This window comes from Schistocerca gregaria, chromosome 8 (assembly GCF_023897955.1).
Source record: "Schistocerca gregaria isolate iqSchGreg1 chromosome 8, iqSchGreg1.2, whole genome shotgun sequence".
NCBI lineage: Eukaryota > Metazoa > Arthropoda > Insecta > Orthoptera > Acrididae > Schistocerca > Schistocerca gregaria.
In genome coordinates, this window is record NC_064927.1 from 429,107,393 (window position 1) to 429,125,614 (window position 18,222).

The 18,222-nt window shown below is 45.1% G+C and overlaps 1 protein-coding gene across 1 annotated transcript in view; it reads right to left on the reverse strand.

Moving 5' to 3' along the window:
* Window positions 1-483: 483 nt before the first annotated feature.
* Window positions 484-18,222, reverse strand: part of LOC126284539 (uncharacterized) — a 268,571-nt gene continuing 250,832 nt past the window's right edge. Inside the window, exons 15-17 of the mRNA XM_049983539.1 lie at window positions 17,618-17,776; window positions 9,093-9,224; window positions 484-657 (exon numbers count right to left, since the gene is read on the reverse strand). Of these exons, the coding sequence (XP_049839496.1) occupies window positions 653-657; window positions 9,093-9,224; window positions 17,618-17,776 (296 nt within the window). The 3' untranslated portion in view covers window positions 484-652. The remainder of the gene's footprint in view (window positions 658-9,092; window positions 9,225-17,617; window positions 17,777-18,222) is intronic.

Below are 18,222 nucleotides of genomic sequence, written 5' to 3' on the forward strand. Positions count from 1 at the left end.
TTCTTTCTTTGTCTGAGCCTCGTCCCGTAGTTACACACGGTCGGCCATGGTTAAGCGGATGTGGCATGTTAAGGTTAAGGGGTGGCCGGATGTTGTAGTATAACATATTTGTCCAATGAATCCCCGTTAATCTTCTTGGTGTAGCAATTTTAATTGCCAGTAGTGTATAAACAGACCTGAGTTACCCACACCAGTTTTAAATATTCTGCCTACTCCCAATGCTACTACTAATGCTACTATCAGCTATACCCCCACATAAGCTCTTTCTATTTCCTTCTCTCGCTCCTTCCCTCCCTTATCTCTCATATACGCACATACACGCACGCACGCACGCACACACACACACACACACACACACACACACACACACACACACACAACAACAACAACAACAACAACAAAGACGAGAGAAGAAAAGAGGGAGATGACAAATGCAGAGACATACGGGTGGGGAATGAGGACTGAAATGAGAATTTGGAAGTCTTTTGTGTCAGTAGTAATTTATTTTTATTTTTGTTACAGAAGTATACAGCGTATATTGCTGAAAAGATAAAAATCACGTACTAATCTCCGTCTTCCATGTTCCAGTCGCCATAGCTCTCTTAGACATTGCCGGTATGTTGAGCAGACAACTCTGGGCATCCAACAGGTCTTACACTGGAAGTAAAAACGAGCAGCATGAGACACTTTTATGTACATCTACAGGAACGAATAAGTGTCGAGCAAGATTTGAGGACTAGACGGGAGTATCTGTGCCAAGGGCGATGCCATGAGATCAAAGATACATCACATGCACACAGAAAAGTCCGCATATTTTCGTTAATTACAGACTTTGGTTCTAACATGCTAAGAAACTGAAACACCACAACCGTCCTCACGAAGTCATTTATTGTGTAGCTACCAGTTTCGGCGCTTCAATGAATCATCTTCAGGCCTCAGTTGATCCCAAAGGGGTCGGCATCAACTAAGGCCTCAAGATGGCGCATTGATGCACCCGTACTGGTAGCTACACAATAAATGACATCGTGAGGACGGCTGTAGGTGTTTTAGTTTCTTACAACAGCGTATGGCAGCGGTCCTCCAGACCAGTAGTGAGGATGGGCGTACAGAAACAGTTTTCCAATAGATCTCGTAGGTCTTAAAAAAAAAATACTGTCAGAATGCTTTTGGCAACACTCAGGATTTCCGGATACCTTCAGAGACGTGTCTTATAACGTAGTGTAACATAGCTAATACACCGTTCATGAGACCTTTATGTAAAGGACAGCCGGCTGGAGTGGCCGAGCGGCTCTAGGCGCTTCAGTCTGGAACCGCGTGACAGCTACGGCCGCAGGTTCGAATCCTGCCGTGGGCATGGATGTGTGTGACGTCCTTAGGTTACGTTTAAGTAGTTCTAAGTTCTAGAGACTTAGAGAAAGCTTTTGACGATGTTGACTGGAATACTCTCTTTCAAATTCTAAAGGAGGAAGGGGTAAAATGCAGGGAGCGAAAGGCTATTTACAATTTGTACAGAAACCAGATGGCAGTTATAAGAGTCAAGGGGCATGAAAGGGAAGCAGTGGTTGGGAAGGGAGTGAGACAGGGATGTAGCCTCTCCCCAATGTTATTCAATCTGTGTATTGAGCAAGCAGTAAAGGAGACAAAAGAAAAATTCGGAGTAGGTACTAAAATCCATGGAGAAGAAATAAAAACTTTGGGTGTCAGGAAGTCGTTTTTGAAAGTATTTGTACGGAGCGTAGCCATGTATGCAAGTGAAACATGGACGATAAATAGTTTGGACAAGAAGAGAATAGAAGGTTTCGAAATGTGGTGCTACAGAAGAATGCTGAGGATTAGATGGGTAGATCACATAACTAATGGTGAAGTATTGAATAGAATTGGGGAGAAGAGGAGTATGTGGCGCAACTTGACAAAAAGAAGGGACCGGTTAGTAGAACATGTTCTGAGGCATCAAGGGATCACAAATTTGGCATTGGAGGGCAGCGTGGAGGGTAAAAATCATAGAGGGAGACCAAGAGATGAATACACTAAGCAGATTCAGAAAGATGTGGGTTGCAGTAAGTACTGGAAGATGAAGAAGCTTGCACAGGATAGGGTAGCATGGAGAGCTGCATCAAACCAGTCTCAGGACTGAAGGCCACAACAACAACAACAACAAACGTTCTAGGTGACTGATGACCTCAGATGTTAAGTCCCACAGTGCTCAGAGCCATTTGAGCCACATGTGAAGGACAGGTTGTAGTGCAGCCACCCAGTAATACTACAGGAAGGCTGAAATTGATTTTCTGATAACTTGCGCACGGCAACCAGACACAAAATTAGTACACGTGGCGTTGAATAAGTTTTGGAGCCAAAGCAGTTTACTGTCTGGCCACTGGCTGCTCTAACGAAACCCGAATGAAAAAGAAGAGATCCGCGCCGAGTAGCTTCGGAAGCATTGCAGTTGATCCTGCTTATAGCCAAGAACCACGCAGTGATAGGAATGCAGATTGATCGTTTTTTTTTATGGGACTAAGTGGACTATAAGTGCTTACACTCATGCTCATAAATTAAGCATAATGATAATGCTGATACATGGTTAAACAACTCTCTGGTGGGCGGTTTGCGGGTTTAAATCACATCAGGGTATGACCACGCGTTGCATTTGACCTGCGGTCTTCGCACGGTGGCGCTGGCAGCAGTCCACATACACAGAGGTGTGTTGGTGCATGTCAGAGTACGGTAAAGCGAGTAAGTGTGCAGACGTTTTCAGACGTGATAATGGTGACTGTGTGTTTAAAGCGGCTTAAAGAACACATATTGATGACGTTATGAGGGGCAGAATGCTAGGGCTACTGTCGGCTGGTCAAACACAGCAGTCGTAGCATGGGCCCTCTGTGTGCCACAAAGTGTGATCTCAACATTACGGCAACGATTCCAGTAGACAGAAACGTGTCCAGGCGCTACAGTACAGGACGTTCACAGTGAACAGCACCATAAGAAGACCGATATCTCACCATCAGTGCCTGCAGACGACCACGGAGTACTGCAGGTAGTCTTGCTCAGGAAATTACCGCAGCCAATGGAACCGTTGTCTCCAGACACACGGTCTACAGACGGTTGAACAGACATGGTTTATTCGCCCAGACACCTACAAGGTGCATTCCACTGACCCCGGGTCACAGGAGAGCCCGTAAAGCCTGGTGTCAAGAACACAGTGCTGTACATGGTCATTGGAACAGTGATCCCAGGTACACGGACAAGTCATGTATAGGTTGAACAGCGATTCTCACCGGATTTTCATCTGGCGTGAACCAGGAATCAGATACCAACCCCATAGTGTCCTTGAAAGGGACCTATATGGAGGTCGTGATTTGATGGTGTGGGTAGCGATTATGATTGGTGCACGTACAACAAATGGTTCAAATGGTTTATTCGCCCAGACACCTGCAAGGTGCATCCCACTGAACCCTTGTCACAGGAGAGCCCGTAAAGCCTGGTGTCAAGAACACAGTGCTGTACATGGTCATTGGAACAGTGATCCCAGGTACACGGACGAGTCCATGTATAGGTTGAACAGCGATTCTCACCGGATATTCATCTAGTGTGAACCAGGAACCAGATACCAACCTCTTAGTGTCCTTGAAAGGACCCTATATGGATGTCGTGGTTTGATGGTGTGCAGAGGGATTATGATTGGTGCACGTACAAGGAGTGGTTCAAATGGTTTATTTGCCCAGACACCTGCAAGGTGCATCCCACTGAACCCTTGTCACAGGAGAGCCCGTAAAGCCTGGTGTCAAGAACACAGTGCTGTACATGGTCATTGGAACAGTGATCCCAGGTACACGGACGAGTCCATGTATAGGTTGAACAGCGATTCTCACCAGATATTCATCTAGCGTGAACCAGGAACCAGATACCAACCCCTTAGTGTCCTTGAAAGAGACCTATATGGAGGTCGTGTTTTGATGGTGTGCAGAGGGATTATGATTCCTGCACGTACAAGGAATGGTTCAAATGGTTTATTCGCCCAGACACCTGCAAGGTGCATCCCACTGAACTCTTGTCACAGGAGAGCCCGTAAAGCCTGGTGTCAAGAACAGTGCGGTACATGGTCATTGGAACAGTGATCCCAGGTACACGGACGAGTCCATGTATAGGTTGAACAGCGATTCTCACCGGATATTCATCTAGCGTGAACCATGAAGAAGATACCAACCCCTTAGTGTCCTTGAAAGGGACCTATATGGAGGTCGAGGTTTGATGGTGTGCGGAGGGATTATGATTGGTGCACGTAAAACAAATGGTTCAAATGGTTTATTCGCCCAGACACCTGCAAGGTGCATCCCACTGAACTCTTGTCACAGGAGAGCCCGTAAAGCCTGGTGTCAAGAACACAGTGCTATACATGGTCATTGGAACAGTGATCCCAGGTACACGGACGAGTCCATGTATAGGTTGAACAGCGATTCTCACCTGATATTCATCTAGCGTGAACCATGAAGAAGATACCAACCCCTTAGTGTCCTTGAAAGGGACCTATATGGAGGTCGAGGTTTGATGGTGTGCGGAGGGATTATGATTGGTGCACGTAAAACAAATGGTTCAAATGGTTTATTCGCCCAGACACCTGCAAGGTGCATCCCACTGAACCCTTGTCACAGGAGAGCCCGTAAAGCCTGGTGTCAAGAACACAGTGGGGTACATGGTCATTGGAACAGTGATCCCAGGTACACGGACGAGTCCATGTATAGGTTGAACAGCGATTCTCACCGGATATTCATCTAGTGTGAACCAGGAACCAGATACCAACCTCTTAGTGTCCTTGAAAGGGACCTATATGGATGTCGTGGTTTGATGGTGTGCAGAGGGATTATGATTGGTGCACGTACAAGGAGTGGTTCAAATGGTTTATTTGCCCAGACACCTGCAAGGTGCATCCCACTGAACCCTTGTCACAGGAGAGCCCGTAAAGCCTGGTGTCAAGAACACAGTGCTGTACATGGTCATTGGAACAGTGATCCCAGGTACACGGACGAGTCCAAGTATAGGTTGAACAGCGATTCTCACCAGATATTCATCTAGCGTGAACCAGGAACCAGATACCAACCCCTTAGTGTCCTTGAAAGAGACCTATATGGAGGTCGTGTTTTGATGGTGTGCAGAGGGATTATGATTCCTGCACGTACAAGGAATGGTTCAAATGGTTTATTCGCCCAGACACCTGCAAGGTGCATCCCACTGAACTCTTGTCACAGGAGAGCCCGTAAAGCCTGGTGTCAAGAACACAGTGCTGTACATGGTCATTGGAACAGTGATCCCAGGTACACGGACGAGTCCATGTATAGGTTGAACAGCGATTCTCACCGGATATTCATCTAGTGTGAACCAGGAACCAGATACCAACCCCTTAGTGTCCTTGAAAGGGACCTATATGGAGGGCGTGGTTTGATGGTGTGCAGAGGGATTATGATTGGTGCACGTACAAGGAATGGTTCAAATGGTTTATTCGCCCAGACACCTGCAAGGTGCATCCCACTGAACGCCTGTCACAGGAGAGCCCGTAAAGCCTGGTGTCAAGAACACAGTGCTGTACATGGTCATTGGAACAGTGATCCCAGGTACACGGACGAGTCCATGTATAGGTTGAACAGCGATTCTCACCGGATATTCTACTAGCGTGAACCAGGAACCAGATACCAACCCCTTAGTGTCCTTGAAAGAGACCTATATGGAGGTCGTGGTTTGATGGTGTGGGGAGGGATTATGATTGGTGCACGTACAAGGAATGGTTCAAATGGTTTATTCGCCCAGACACCTGCAAGGTGCATCCCACTGAACGCCTGTCACAGGAGAGCCCGTAAAGCCTGGTGTCAAGAACACAGTGCTGTACATGGTCATTGGAACAGTGATCCCAGGTACACGGACAAGTCCATGTATAGGTTGAACAGCGATTCTCACCGGATATTCATCTAGCGTGAACCAGTAACCAGATACCAACCCCTTAGTGTCCTTGAAAGGGACCTATATGGAGGTCGTGGTTTGATGGTGTGGGGAGGGATTATGATTGGTGCACGTAAAAGAAATGGTTCAAATGGTTTATTCGCCCACACACCTGCAAGGTGCATCCCACTGAACCCTAGTCACAGGAGAGCCCGTAAAGCCTGGTGTCAAGAACACAGTGCTGTACATGGTCATTGGAACAGTGATCCCAGGTACACGGACGAGTCCATGTATAGGTTGAACAGCGATTCTCACCAGATATTCATCTAGCGTGAACCAGGAACCAGATATCAACCCCTTAGTGTCCTTGAAAGGGACCTATATGGAGGTAGTGGTTTGATGGTGTGCAGAGGGATTATGATTGGTGCACGTACAAGGAGTGGTTCAAATGGTTTATTCGCCCAGACACCTGCAAGGTGCATCCAACTGAACCCTTGTCACAGGAGAGCCCGTAAAGCCTGGTGTCAAGAACACAGTGCTGTACATGGTCATTGGAACAGTGATCCCAGGTACACGGACGAGTCCATGTATAGTTTGAACAGCGATTCTCACCGGATATTCATCTAGTGTGAACCAGGAACCAGATACCAACCCCTTAGTGTCCTTGAAAGGGACCTATATGGAGGTCGTGGTTTGATGGTGTGCAGAGGGATTATGATTGGTGCACGTACAAGGAATGGTTCAAATGGTTTATTCGCCCAGACACCTGCAAGGTGCATCCCACTGAACGCCTGTCACAGGAGAGCCCGTAAAGCCTGGTGTCAAGAACACAGTGCTGTACATGGTCATTGGAACAGTGATCCCAGGTACACGGACAAGTCCATGTATAGGTTGAACAGCGATTCTCACCGGATATTCTACTAGCGTGAACCAGGAACCAGATACCAACCCCTTAGTGTCCTTGAAAGGGACCTATATGGAGGTCGTGGTTTGATGGTGTGGGGAGGGATTATGATTGGTGCACGTAAAAGAAATGGTTCAAATGGTGTATTGGCCCAGACACGTGCAAGGTGCATCCCACTGAACACTTGTCACAGGAGAGCCCGTAAAGCCTGGTGTCAAGAACACAGTGCTGTACATGGTCATTGGAACAGTGATCCCAGGTACACGGACGAGTCCATGTATAGGTTGAACAGAGATTCTCACCGGATATTCATCTAGTGTGAACCAGGAACCAGATATCAACCCCTTAGTGTCCTTGAAAGGGACCTATATGGAGGTCGTGGTTTGATGGTGTGCAGAGGGATTATGATTGGTGCACGTACAAGGAGTGGTTCAAATGGTTTATTCGCCCAGACATCTGCAAGGTGCATCCCACTGAACCCTTGTCACAGGAGAGCCCGTAAAGCCTGGTGTCAAGAACACAGTGCTATACATGGTCATTGGAACAGTGATCCCAGGTACACGGACGAGTCCATGTATAGGTTGAACAGCGATTCTCACCGGATATTCATCTAGCGTGAACCAGGAACCAGATACCAACCCCTTAGTGTCCTTGAAAGGGTCCTATATGGAGGTCGTGGTTTGATTGTGTGGGGAGGGATTATGATTGGTGCACGTAAAAGAAATGGTTCAAATGGTTTATTTGCCCAGACACCTGCAAGGTGCATCCCACTGAACCCTTGTCACAGGAGAGCCCATAAAGCCTGGTGTCAAGAACACAGTGCTGTACATGGTCATTGGAACAGTGATCCCAGGTACACGGAAGAGTCCATGTATAGGTTGAACAGCGATTCTCACCGGATATTCATCTAGCGTGAACCAGGAACCAGATACCAACCCCTTAGTGTCCTTGAAAGGGACCTATATGGAGGTCGTGGTTTGATGGTGTGCAGAGGGATTAGGATTGGTGCACGTACAAGGAATGGTTCAAATGGTTTATTCGCCCAGACACCTGCAAGGTGCATCCCACTGAACTCTTGTCACAGGAGAGCCCGTAAAGCCTGGTGTCAAGAACACAGTGCTATACATGGTCATTGGAACAGTGATCCCAGGTACACGGACGAGTCCATGTATAGGTTGAACAGCGATTCTCACTGGATATTCATCTAGTGTGAACCAGGAACCAGATACCAACCCCTTAGTGTCCTTGAAAGGGACCTATATGGAGGTCGTGGTTTGATGGTGTGGGGAGGGATTATGATTGGTGCACGTAAAAGAAATGGTTCAAATGGTTTATTTGCCCAGACACCTGCAAGGTGCATCCCACTGAACCCTTGTCACAGGAGAGCTCATAAAGCCTGGTGTCAAGAACACAGTGCTGTACATGGTCATTGGAACAGTGATCCCAGGTACACGGACGAGTCCATGTATAGGTTGAACAGCGATTCTCACCGGATATTCATCTAGCGTGAACCAGGAACCAGATACCAACCCCTTAGTGTCCTTGAAAGGACCTATATGGACGTCGTGGTTTGATGGTGTGCAGAGGGATTAGGATTGGTGCACGTACAAGGAATGGTTCAAATGGTTTATTCGCCCAGACACCTGCAAGGTGCATCCCACTGAACTCTTGTCACAGGAGAGCCCGTAAAGCCTGGTGTCAAGAACACAGTGCTATACATGGTCATTGGAACAGTGATCCCAGGTACACAGACGAGTCCATGTATAGGTTGAACAGCGATTCTCACCGGATATTCATCTAGCGTGAACCAGGAACCAGATACCAACCCCTTAGTGGACTTGAAAGGGACCTATATGGAGGTCGTGGTTTGATGGTGTGGGATTGGTGCCCGTACAAGAAATGATTCAAATGGCTCTGAGCACTATGGGACTCAGCGTCTGAGGTCGTCAGTCCACTAGAACTTAGAACTATTTAAACCTAACTAACCTAAGGACATCACACACATCAATACCCGAGGCAGGATTCGAACCTGCGACCGTAGCGGTCGCGCGGTTCCAGACTGAAGCGCCTAGATCCGCTCTTCCACAGCGGCCAGCTCATTTCAGTTAACAATATTAAGTTGTTGCTTTAAGGCGCTATGTTCCCGGAGGTCCTTAGCTACGACCACTGTATCTTCGCAATGTGTCATTCTAAGAAGAGAGAAAGGGGGACTCCATGAGCTGTGATTATACATAAAAGATAAACGTAGAGATACGAAACTCACTGGGAGGGCCACGTCTGGAGCAGTCTGAGCGGGTGCAGGCAACCACAGTTCCATTTTCACCGCAATAACATATGTTGCATCCGTACATGAACGTTGAATTCGGCGCACAGCGAATTGATGTCGAGTCTCCAGCTGCACAAAAATGAGGGACAACTTAAGCATCACAGTTACTTTGTCTATCACTTTAACTTAACACCTAAAGAAAATTACATTATTTAATTTTGCTATGTATGCACAATTGTCACATTTATTTACATTAAAGGTCAACTGCTAGAGCCTGCATCATTCATCAGTTCACTGGAGGTCATTCTGTTAATCGTTACTATCTTCAGGTGTTGCTACTTTGTTACAGACAACTGTGTCATCTGAGAACAGCCATAGACAGCATCCGACGCTTCCTGCTATATCGCTTATACACATTGTAAACAGCAACTGTCCTATCACACTTCCTTGAGGTATTGGGAAATTACCTTAACGTCTGTCTATTTTGTTCCTTTAAGAGCGAAGTGTTCTCACAGAAATGAAACTGTATATTAGTGTATTTCAAGCAAAGATAATTTTGGAAGTCATGTGCGACATTGTAATGTTGAAACCTCATCAATATCAACACAGCTTCCTAATATCTTGCAACTGCAGTCTATAACATTTTCAGTATGCTTCTACATCTACATCCATACTCCGCAAGCCACCTGACAGTGCGTGGCGGAGGGTACCTTGAGTACCTCTATCTGTTGTCCCCTCTATTCCAGTCATATTGTTCGTGGAAAGAAGGATTGACGGTATGCCTCTGTGTGGGCTCTAATCTATCTGATTTTATCCTCGTGGTTTCTTCGCGAGATATACTTAAGAGGGAGCATTACACTGCTTGACTCCTCGGTGAAGGTATGTTCTCGAAACTTCAACAAAAGCCCGTACAGAGCTACTGAGCGTCTCTCCTGCAGAGTCTTCCACTGGAGTTTATCTACCATCTCCGTAACGCTTTCGCGATTACTAAATGATCCTGTAACGAAGCGCGCTGCTCTCCGTTGGATCTTCTCTATCTCTTCTATCAACCCTATCTGGTACTGATCCCACACTGCTGAGCAGTATTCAAGCAGTGGGCGAACAAGTGTACTGTAACCTACTTGCTTTGTTTTTGGATGGCATTTCCATAGGAGTCTTCCAAAGAATCTCAGTCTGGCATCTGCTTCACCGATGATCAACTTTATAAGACCGTTCCATTTTAAATCAATCCTAAAGCGCACTCCTAGATATTTTATGAAATTAGCTGCTTCCAGTTGCTGATCTGCTATATTGTAGCTAAATGGTAAGGGATCTTTCTTTCTGTGTATTCGCACCACATTACACTTGTCTACATTGAGATTCAATTGCCATTCACTGCACTATGCATCAATTCGTTCCAGATCCTCCTGCATTTCAGTACAATTATCCATTGTTCAATCTCCCGATATGCCACAGCATCATCCGCAAAAAGCCTCAGTGAACTTCCGATGTTATCCACAACTTCATTTATGTATATTGTGAATAGCAACGGTCCTACGACACTCCCCTGCGACACACCTGAAGTCACTCTTACTTCGGAAGACTTCTCTCCATTGAGAATGACATGCTGCGTTCTGTTATCTAGGAACTCTTCAATCCAATCACACGACTGGTCTGATAGTCCATATGCTCTTACTTCGTTCATTAAACGACTGTAGTGAACTGTATCAAACGCCTTGCGGAAGTCAAGAAACACGGCATCTTCCTGGGAACCCGTGTCTATGGCCCTCTGAGTCTCGTGGATTAATAGCGCGAGCTGGGTTTCACACGATCGCCTTTTTCGAAACCCATGCTGATTCCTACAGAGTAGATTTCTAGTCTCCAGAAAAGTAATTATACTCGAACATAATAAGTGTTCCAAAATTCTACAACTGATAGACGCTACAGACATAGGTCTATAGTCCTGCACATCTGTTCGACGTCCCTTCTTGAAAACGAGGATGACCTGTGCCCTTTTCCAATCCTTTGGAACGCTACCCTCTTCTAGAGACCTACGGTACACCGCTGCACGAAGGGGGCAAGTTCCATCGCGTACTCTGTATAAAATCGAACTGGTACTCTATCAGGTCCAGCAGTCTTTCCTCTTTTGAGCGATTTTAATTGTTTCTTTATAACCCTGCCGTCTAATTCGATATCTATCATTTTCATCTGTGCGACAATCTAGAGAAGGAACTACAGTGCAGTCTTCCTCTGTGAAACAGCTTTGGAAAAAGACATTTAGTATTTCGGCCTTTAGTCTGTCATCCTCTGTTTCAGTACCATTTTGGTCACAGAGTGTCTGGACATAAGTCCCAAATTTCTTAGGATTTTCTGACAAGTCAGTACCTAGAACATTACTTTCGAATTTATTGAACGCCTCTGGCATAGCCCTTCTCACACTACATTTCGCTTCAGGTAATTTTTCTTTGTCTGCAAGGCTTTGGCTATGTTTATGTTTGCCGTGAAGTTCCCTTTGCTTCCGCAGCAGTTTTATAACTCAGTTGTTGGACCACGGTGGCTCTTTTCCATCTCTTACGATCTTGTTTGGCACATACTCATCTAACGCGTATTGTACGATGGTTTTGAACTTTGTGCACTGATCCTCAACACTATCTGTACTTGAGACAAAACTATTGTGTTGAGCCAACAACTACTCTGAAATCTGCTTTTTGTCACTTTTGCTAAACAGAAAAATCTTCATACCTTTTTTAATATTTCTAATTACGGCTGAAATCATCGATGCAGTAACCGCTTTATGATCGCTGTTTCCCTGTTCTGCGATAACTGTTTCAAATAGTTCGGGTCTGTTAGTCACCAGAAGGCGTAATATGTTATAACCATGAGTCTAAGAGTCAGTTCATCTGTGTGAAAATGTGCAAAACTGCAACTGCGTACTGTCGATTAACTGTTACCTCCATGATATCGGTTTAATTCGTTCGGCTCAGTGAATAATGTCGACAAATTTTCTTTAAACTAAAAGTATATAGAGTCTTAACTTTAGAACGAACATACATAAATTCCTATACAATACGCTTGTAAATCATCACTATATTCAGGAATAAAAGTTTCTTGAGCAAATCTACCAATTTTTTTTCAACTCAAAAAAGGGCAATGTTTTTAAATACCAATATGTTACTTCTCAGATGTCGTCTTGTACTAATATGGCACGTACGATTTATCTCAGGCTCTATGCATCAAAGGTTCAGAAAAATTTTCTGTTTCCTATGCACTCGTTAACTATATTTCGTCTTGGGGGGTTGGCGCGAATCAGATACACAGTTAACACGCCCTATTTGCGTCAGTGCACAGCTAGAAGATCCTTCTAGCCGTGGTACGCACTACACGGGGGGGATTCCATCCGACCTCTGTGTTAACGTCTTTCCAGTCCACCATGTGGGCAGATAGTTGAAAAGGCTATTCGAGGAAAACATCTGAGGCGCCGCGTACGGCCTTATGCCACTGAACGTCGGCTGTGGCTGATCTTACATGTATGCAATTGGCTAGTTAGTTACGTGTTCCGTACATCATTTTAAATGAAGTGGAACGGGTCAGTTTGTATTACAAGTATAAACGATTAGTCTTATTGTTAATGTAAAATGGCGGCCACTGAGTGACGCGCGTTTCTTCGGCTCGCGAGTTTTTCCGCTCATTGAAGGTGTTACAGAGAAGTGCGACAGTCCACAACGTGTGCATCTGACTAAACAAGTGTTACTTGCCGTGGTGTATTGTTCTCCGTCGATTACCACAAGTGATAAGTGATAAGTGAGTGAAAAATGGGAAGAGCACGAGTAAGCGGCAGCAGGCGAGGCTACAGGGGCGCAGGCAGCGCGGGCGCCCGGTCTCCGGCGGCAGGTGAGGCCCCGCTTCCCGACATCGGGGAGCTCGTCCGGTCCCAGGTGAGTGCGGCGCTGCACAGCAAAGACACGCTAGACGTAATCGTCCAATCCATCACGGACTCTGTGACGGCCGCGGTCATGGACAAACTGCAAGAGTCTGTCGGGCGCAACAGCACCGAAATCCAGTCTCTTAGAAAGTCCTTGGCCGCACAAGAGAAAAAAGCCGCCGAGCTAGAAGCTAAACTGTCTGCTGCCACCGATGAAATTGAGCAGTATCAGCGAAGGAACAGCTTGCGCTTGTTCGGGGTAGCTGAAAACGATCGCGAAAACACCGACGACCTGGCCATTAGCCTCGTGCGTGAGAAACTTGGCGTGCAGATCGACGTGGCCGATATTGACAGAAGCCATCGTGTTGGGCGCAGGATACCAGGCGCCACGAAACCCAGGCCTATAATAATTAAATTTGTGTCGTACCGGAAAAGAGCTGAAGTGTTTGCTCAGAAAAGAAAACTCGCCAAGAGTGGGGTTACCCTGAGGGAAGATCTGACGCGCGAAAGACTAAAAGTTTTGAACGCTGCGATCACACAGTTCGGCCTTCAAAATGTATGGACCCAGGACGGCAGGATCGTAGTCAAGACGGAAGGAGGGAGGAAAACGGTGACGAACATGTTCGAACTGAAAGACTGAGCGAAATCTCGCGAGACACAAAGTCTCATATTGTAATCTGTCTAATATAAGTTAATTTTTATTCTTTCTTTTCATGTTTTAGCTTAAATATAGCTCCGTTATTTCTATAAGTACCATAAGTACTCTATTTAAAATCAGTCAGTTATTTCACATAAATATTGTTTCTTTATTTGTCTATCATAAGTGCTCATGCATACTCATATTGTCAGTTAAATGGGAATTAACATTCTCCATTAACAGGAATCTCCTTACAACCGCCTTTCTATATCTGTTATTTTCATCTTCGCCACTACTACTACTACTACTATTATCTTTTTCGTAACCACTACTGCCACTTTCCATCTTTCTTTTCGCTCCCTTCTCCGATACTTCCAGCGTGTTTTTCACCTTTAGTTCACAGACGCTTGAGTCAGTCACGACCTTGGACACCTGTAAACATGTCTTCCCCCGCGAAATCCAGCTTTTGTCCCTCTTCCGGCCAGCAGGTAAACGGAGCGCGCTCGGTCCTACAGGCGGCCACAATGGGACGGACCGGTTCAGGCGGCGGGCTCTTTGTGGCCCACGCGAACGCGCAGTCGCTAACGGCTCACTTCGACGAGTTCTGTGACCTGTTCTGCCAATCGCTGTTCCACATTATCCTCGTCTCTGAAACTTGGTTGAAACCAAACATTTCTTCCGACGCTATCCGAATCGCTGGTTACTCTCTCCTAAGGGCAGATCGTGAAACACGACGCGGGGGTGGTGTGGGTGCCTATGTTCGCTCTGATCTGACACCTACTGTACTATGCACATCGGATGCAAAGGGCGAAGGAGAAGCAGAGTTCTTGTTTTTCGAAATAAATACATCAAATCAGAAACTGCTAATTGGAGTAATCTATAAACCTCCAAACGTCGGTGCCATGTCCTCCTTTCAGTCTGCCCTGTCCTCACTCGTGACACAGTATGAACACATAATCATTATGGGCGACACAAACATCGACTTACAGTTAAAATCTCCCTCTGCCGAAAAACTAAGGCGACTGTTCCACTCCAATGATATGAGTTTAACACCGCTGGACCCAACTCACCACACGTCACACAGCCACACACTCATAGATATAATAGCAACAAAGCGACCAGATAAAATAATCCGCGCCAATCAGACATCCGCTCCGGGACTCTCTGCTCATGACGTGATATTCTTAAATTACTCAGTGCATACTACCAAAGAAAAATCTCACCTGGTAACCTACAGAAACTTAAAAAATGTTAACCATGACGCTCTTCAAAAGGATTGCTCAGACATCCCTTGGCATGATATAAGCAATGAACCGACTTTAGACGGAAAAATTCGGCAGTTATGTAGCAAAATTATTGCACTGTATGATAAACATGCTCCTCAACGCACTGTCAAGGTAAAGAGAGCTCCTGCTCCATGGCTCACCACTGCATTACGCCAGTTAATGAATAAACGTGATACTGCACACAGGGCCTTCAAGCGTAACCCAACTCCCGAGGCGTACGAAGCTTATAGGAAACTCCGAAACAGAACGAAGCAAAGCGTGAGAAATGCCAAAATCAGACATGCCCGCTCTGTCGTATGCGGCATATCAAAACCTGCTGCACTGTGGAAAAAGCTGCGCAGTTTCGGTATAGGGAAGCGAAGATATGACGCTGTTTATCAAGCGTCTGCAGAAGAATTAAACGATTTCTTCTCAACAGCTGTAATCTGCCACGCAGCGACAAATTACCAGCCCCAAGATATCAATCTCTTGAGAGACAAGTTTTTCCTAAAACATGTCACTACCGGCACAGTACACAAGGCAATTATGAGAATCTCTTCCGAGGCAGTAGGAAATGATGGAGTGAGCATTGGCATGATTAAAAACGTCGTAGCCACTATTATTCCTGTTATCACAGACATCTTCAACCTGTCTCTTGTCAGTAGTATATATCCTACTGAGTGGAAGCAAAGTTTAATCCAGCCTATACCCAAGACTGACAACCCTAAGTCGCCAGGTGACTACAGGCCGATCAGCATACTACCTGCAATATCTAAAGCCCTAGAATACATCGTCCATGAACAGCTGACGGATTACCTCAAAACTCATAACATCCATGACGAATATCAGTCAGGCTTTCGAAAGCACCATAGTACAGCAACTGCATTAATCAAAGTAACTGATGACATTAAACATGCTATGGACAGACGTGAAGCTACTATCCTAACACTGCTTGACTTTAGCAAGGCTTTTGACACAGTTGACTTCGATATATTACTAATTAAAATGAAACAGCTGAATTTCTCAATCAGCGCAATACACTGGTTCGACAGCTACCTCAAAAACAGAAGTCAACAAGTCGTTTGTGGGTCGGAAAAGTCATCATGGAAAAGCGTGCACTCTGGAGTTCCCCAAGGCTCCGTCCTTGGTCCACTACTCTTCTCACTGTATATTAATGATATTTCTTCAGTGATTCACTCCTGCAGCTACCATCTATATGCTGACGACATCCAACTGTACATAAGTGCAAGCCCCAAAAACATTGCTGGCGCAGTAGCGAGTATGAACGCAGATCTTTGCTCTGTTTCTCGATGGGCACAGAACCTAGGTCTGAAACTAAACCCCAAGAAATCCCAGGTCACACTTATATCTCATCCAAAGTTAATCAGCCGGTACTTTCGCGAAACGGTCCCTAAAATACTCCTCAATGGTACCCAACTACCATACCAAAAAACAGTAAAAGACCTTGGAATAATCTTGGATGAACACCTAAACTGGGAAGAACAAACAGTCACAGCTTGCCGGAAATCGCTCTCCTCCCTACATGCAATTCAAAAATTTAGAAAAATATTTCCAACCCATGTTAAACAAAAATTAGTCCAAACACTAGTCTTGCCTAATCTTTACTACTGCGATGTAGTTCAACACGGCACGAATAGTGAAAATTCTAGATGCCTCGAGCTAGTGATGAATGCTTGCGTCAGATACGTGTGCAATATTCGGTTGTATGACCATATCAGTCCTTCATATTCCCAGCTAGGTTGGATACGCCCACATAAGGCACGCGATCTCCACACGATGTGCTTACTTCATCGATTTCTTAGCCACTGGTGCCCTCAATACTTATCTTCTCACATTAAACATCTATCATCATTCCACAATCGCAATACCAGATCGGATACGTCTATCATCTTGGCTGTACCTTTACATAACACAAAATCTTTCTCCGTGTCATTCTCCATCTCAGCCATACGACTATGGAACGCACTCCCCTGTGATCTGCGTCTTATCCAGAACTACTCAACATTCAAGAGGGAACTCAAAACTTACATATTAGGGACGGTATAGCCACCATTGTTGTGCCCCTAACATCTCTTTCTTTCTTCTCTCCATCACAGCTTCGAATTTTACCATTCTTTTTCTCTTCTTCAAACCTATCTACCTCTTATATATCTCTTTCACCCCATTCTATCGTCTTATGTCTCTGCTCGATGAGAATAACTCACAAGCTGCAAGAATATAACGAGAAAATTCCCAACTAACTGACATTCACAAAAGAAATGTATGTTTACTTTCATATACTTAGTCACTATTATTATTATTATTATTATTACTATTATCATTATTATTATCATTATTATCGTTGATTGTTATAATTATTTTTATTGTTATAACTATCATTGTACTACTGTTATAATCTCAAATTTTTTTCGTTTGACATCAATACTGCATAATACGTTAAATGTTCTTAATGTTATTTAGTAACTGTAACTCGTTCAATCTGAGTATGCCTGGTTAGGTGTAAGAGAGGGCCTGAAGGCCCTAATCTTGCCAGGTAAAATAAATGCATAAATAAATAAAATAAATAAATAAATAATGGAATACAGTACTATTCTAATCCCACTCACGCCACTGAATTTTAAAAAAAAAGAAGATTTTATTTTACTTGTTTACTGGCTAACAGTTTTTAGGTAGAAATATGTAAGCACGGGGAGCTTACCTGTTTTCCCGACAGCTTCGCAGTTTTTGCGTGTGCAGGTGGCAGCACTGCCAAAAGCATTGCAGAGACATGCGTTGCAGTCCCTCTTGAACGTCGAATTCGGTCGACACAGCCCTGCCAACTCTGCTGTACGTTTCACTCGTTGTGCAGTTTCGCCAGCTAAATTAAAATGACCGAAAAATTCTCTATTAGCAACAGAAAGGAAAGAACACTTTGCGGTTTCAGCACACCTCCTCACTCACACACATCCATGTACACTCACACACAAACGCGCGCGCGCGCGCGCGCACACACACACACACACACACACACACACACACACACACACACACACACAAAGCATTTCTGTTTGGAGTTCATATGAATATATTACCACATATAAGTGAAAATGTCGATATACCATCACAACACCAAAAAGTAATTAATGTACAGTAACGAAATTTCGGGAATACATTTGTCTAGGTAACATATGCAGGTAATAAATACTGGAAGATCGCAAAATAATGTAAGTACCAGATAAAAAATTGCAAATCTGAAATGCTGGTACATCAATAACGGGTGTAAGCGCCAGAATGTTGAATGCAAGCATACAGACGTGCATGCAT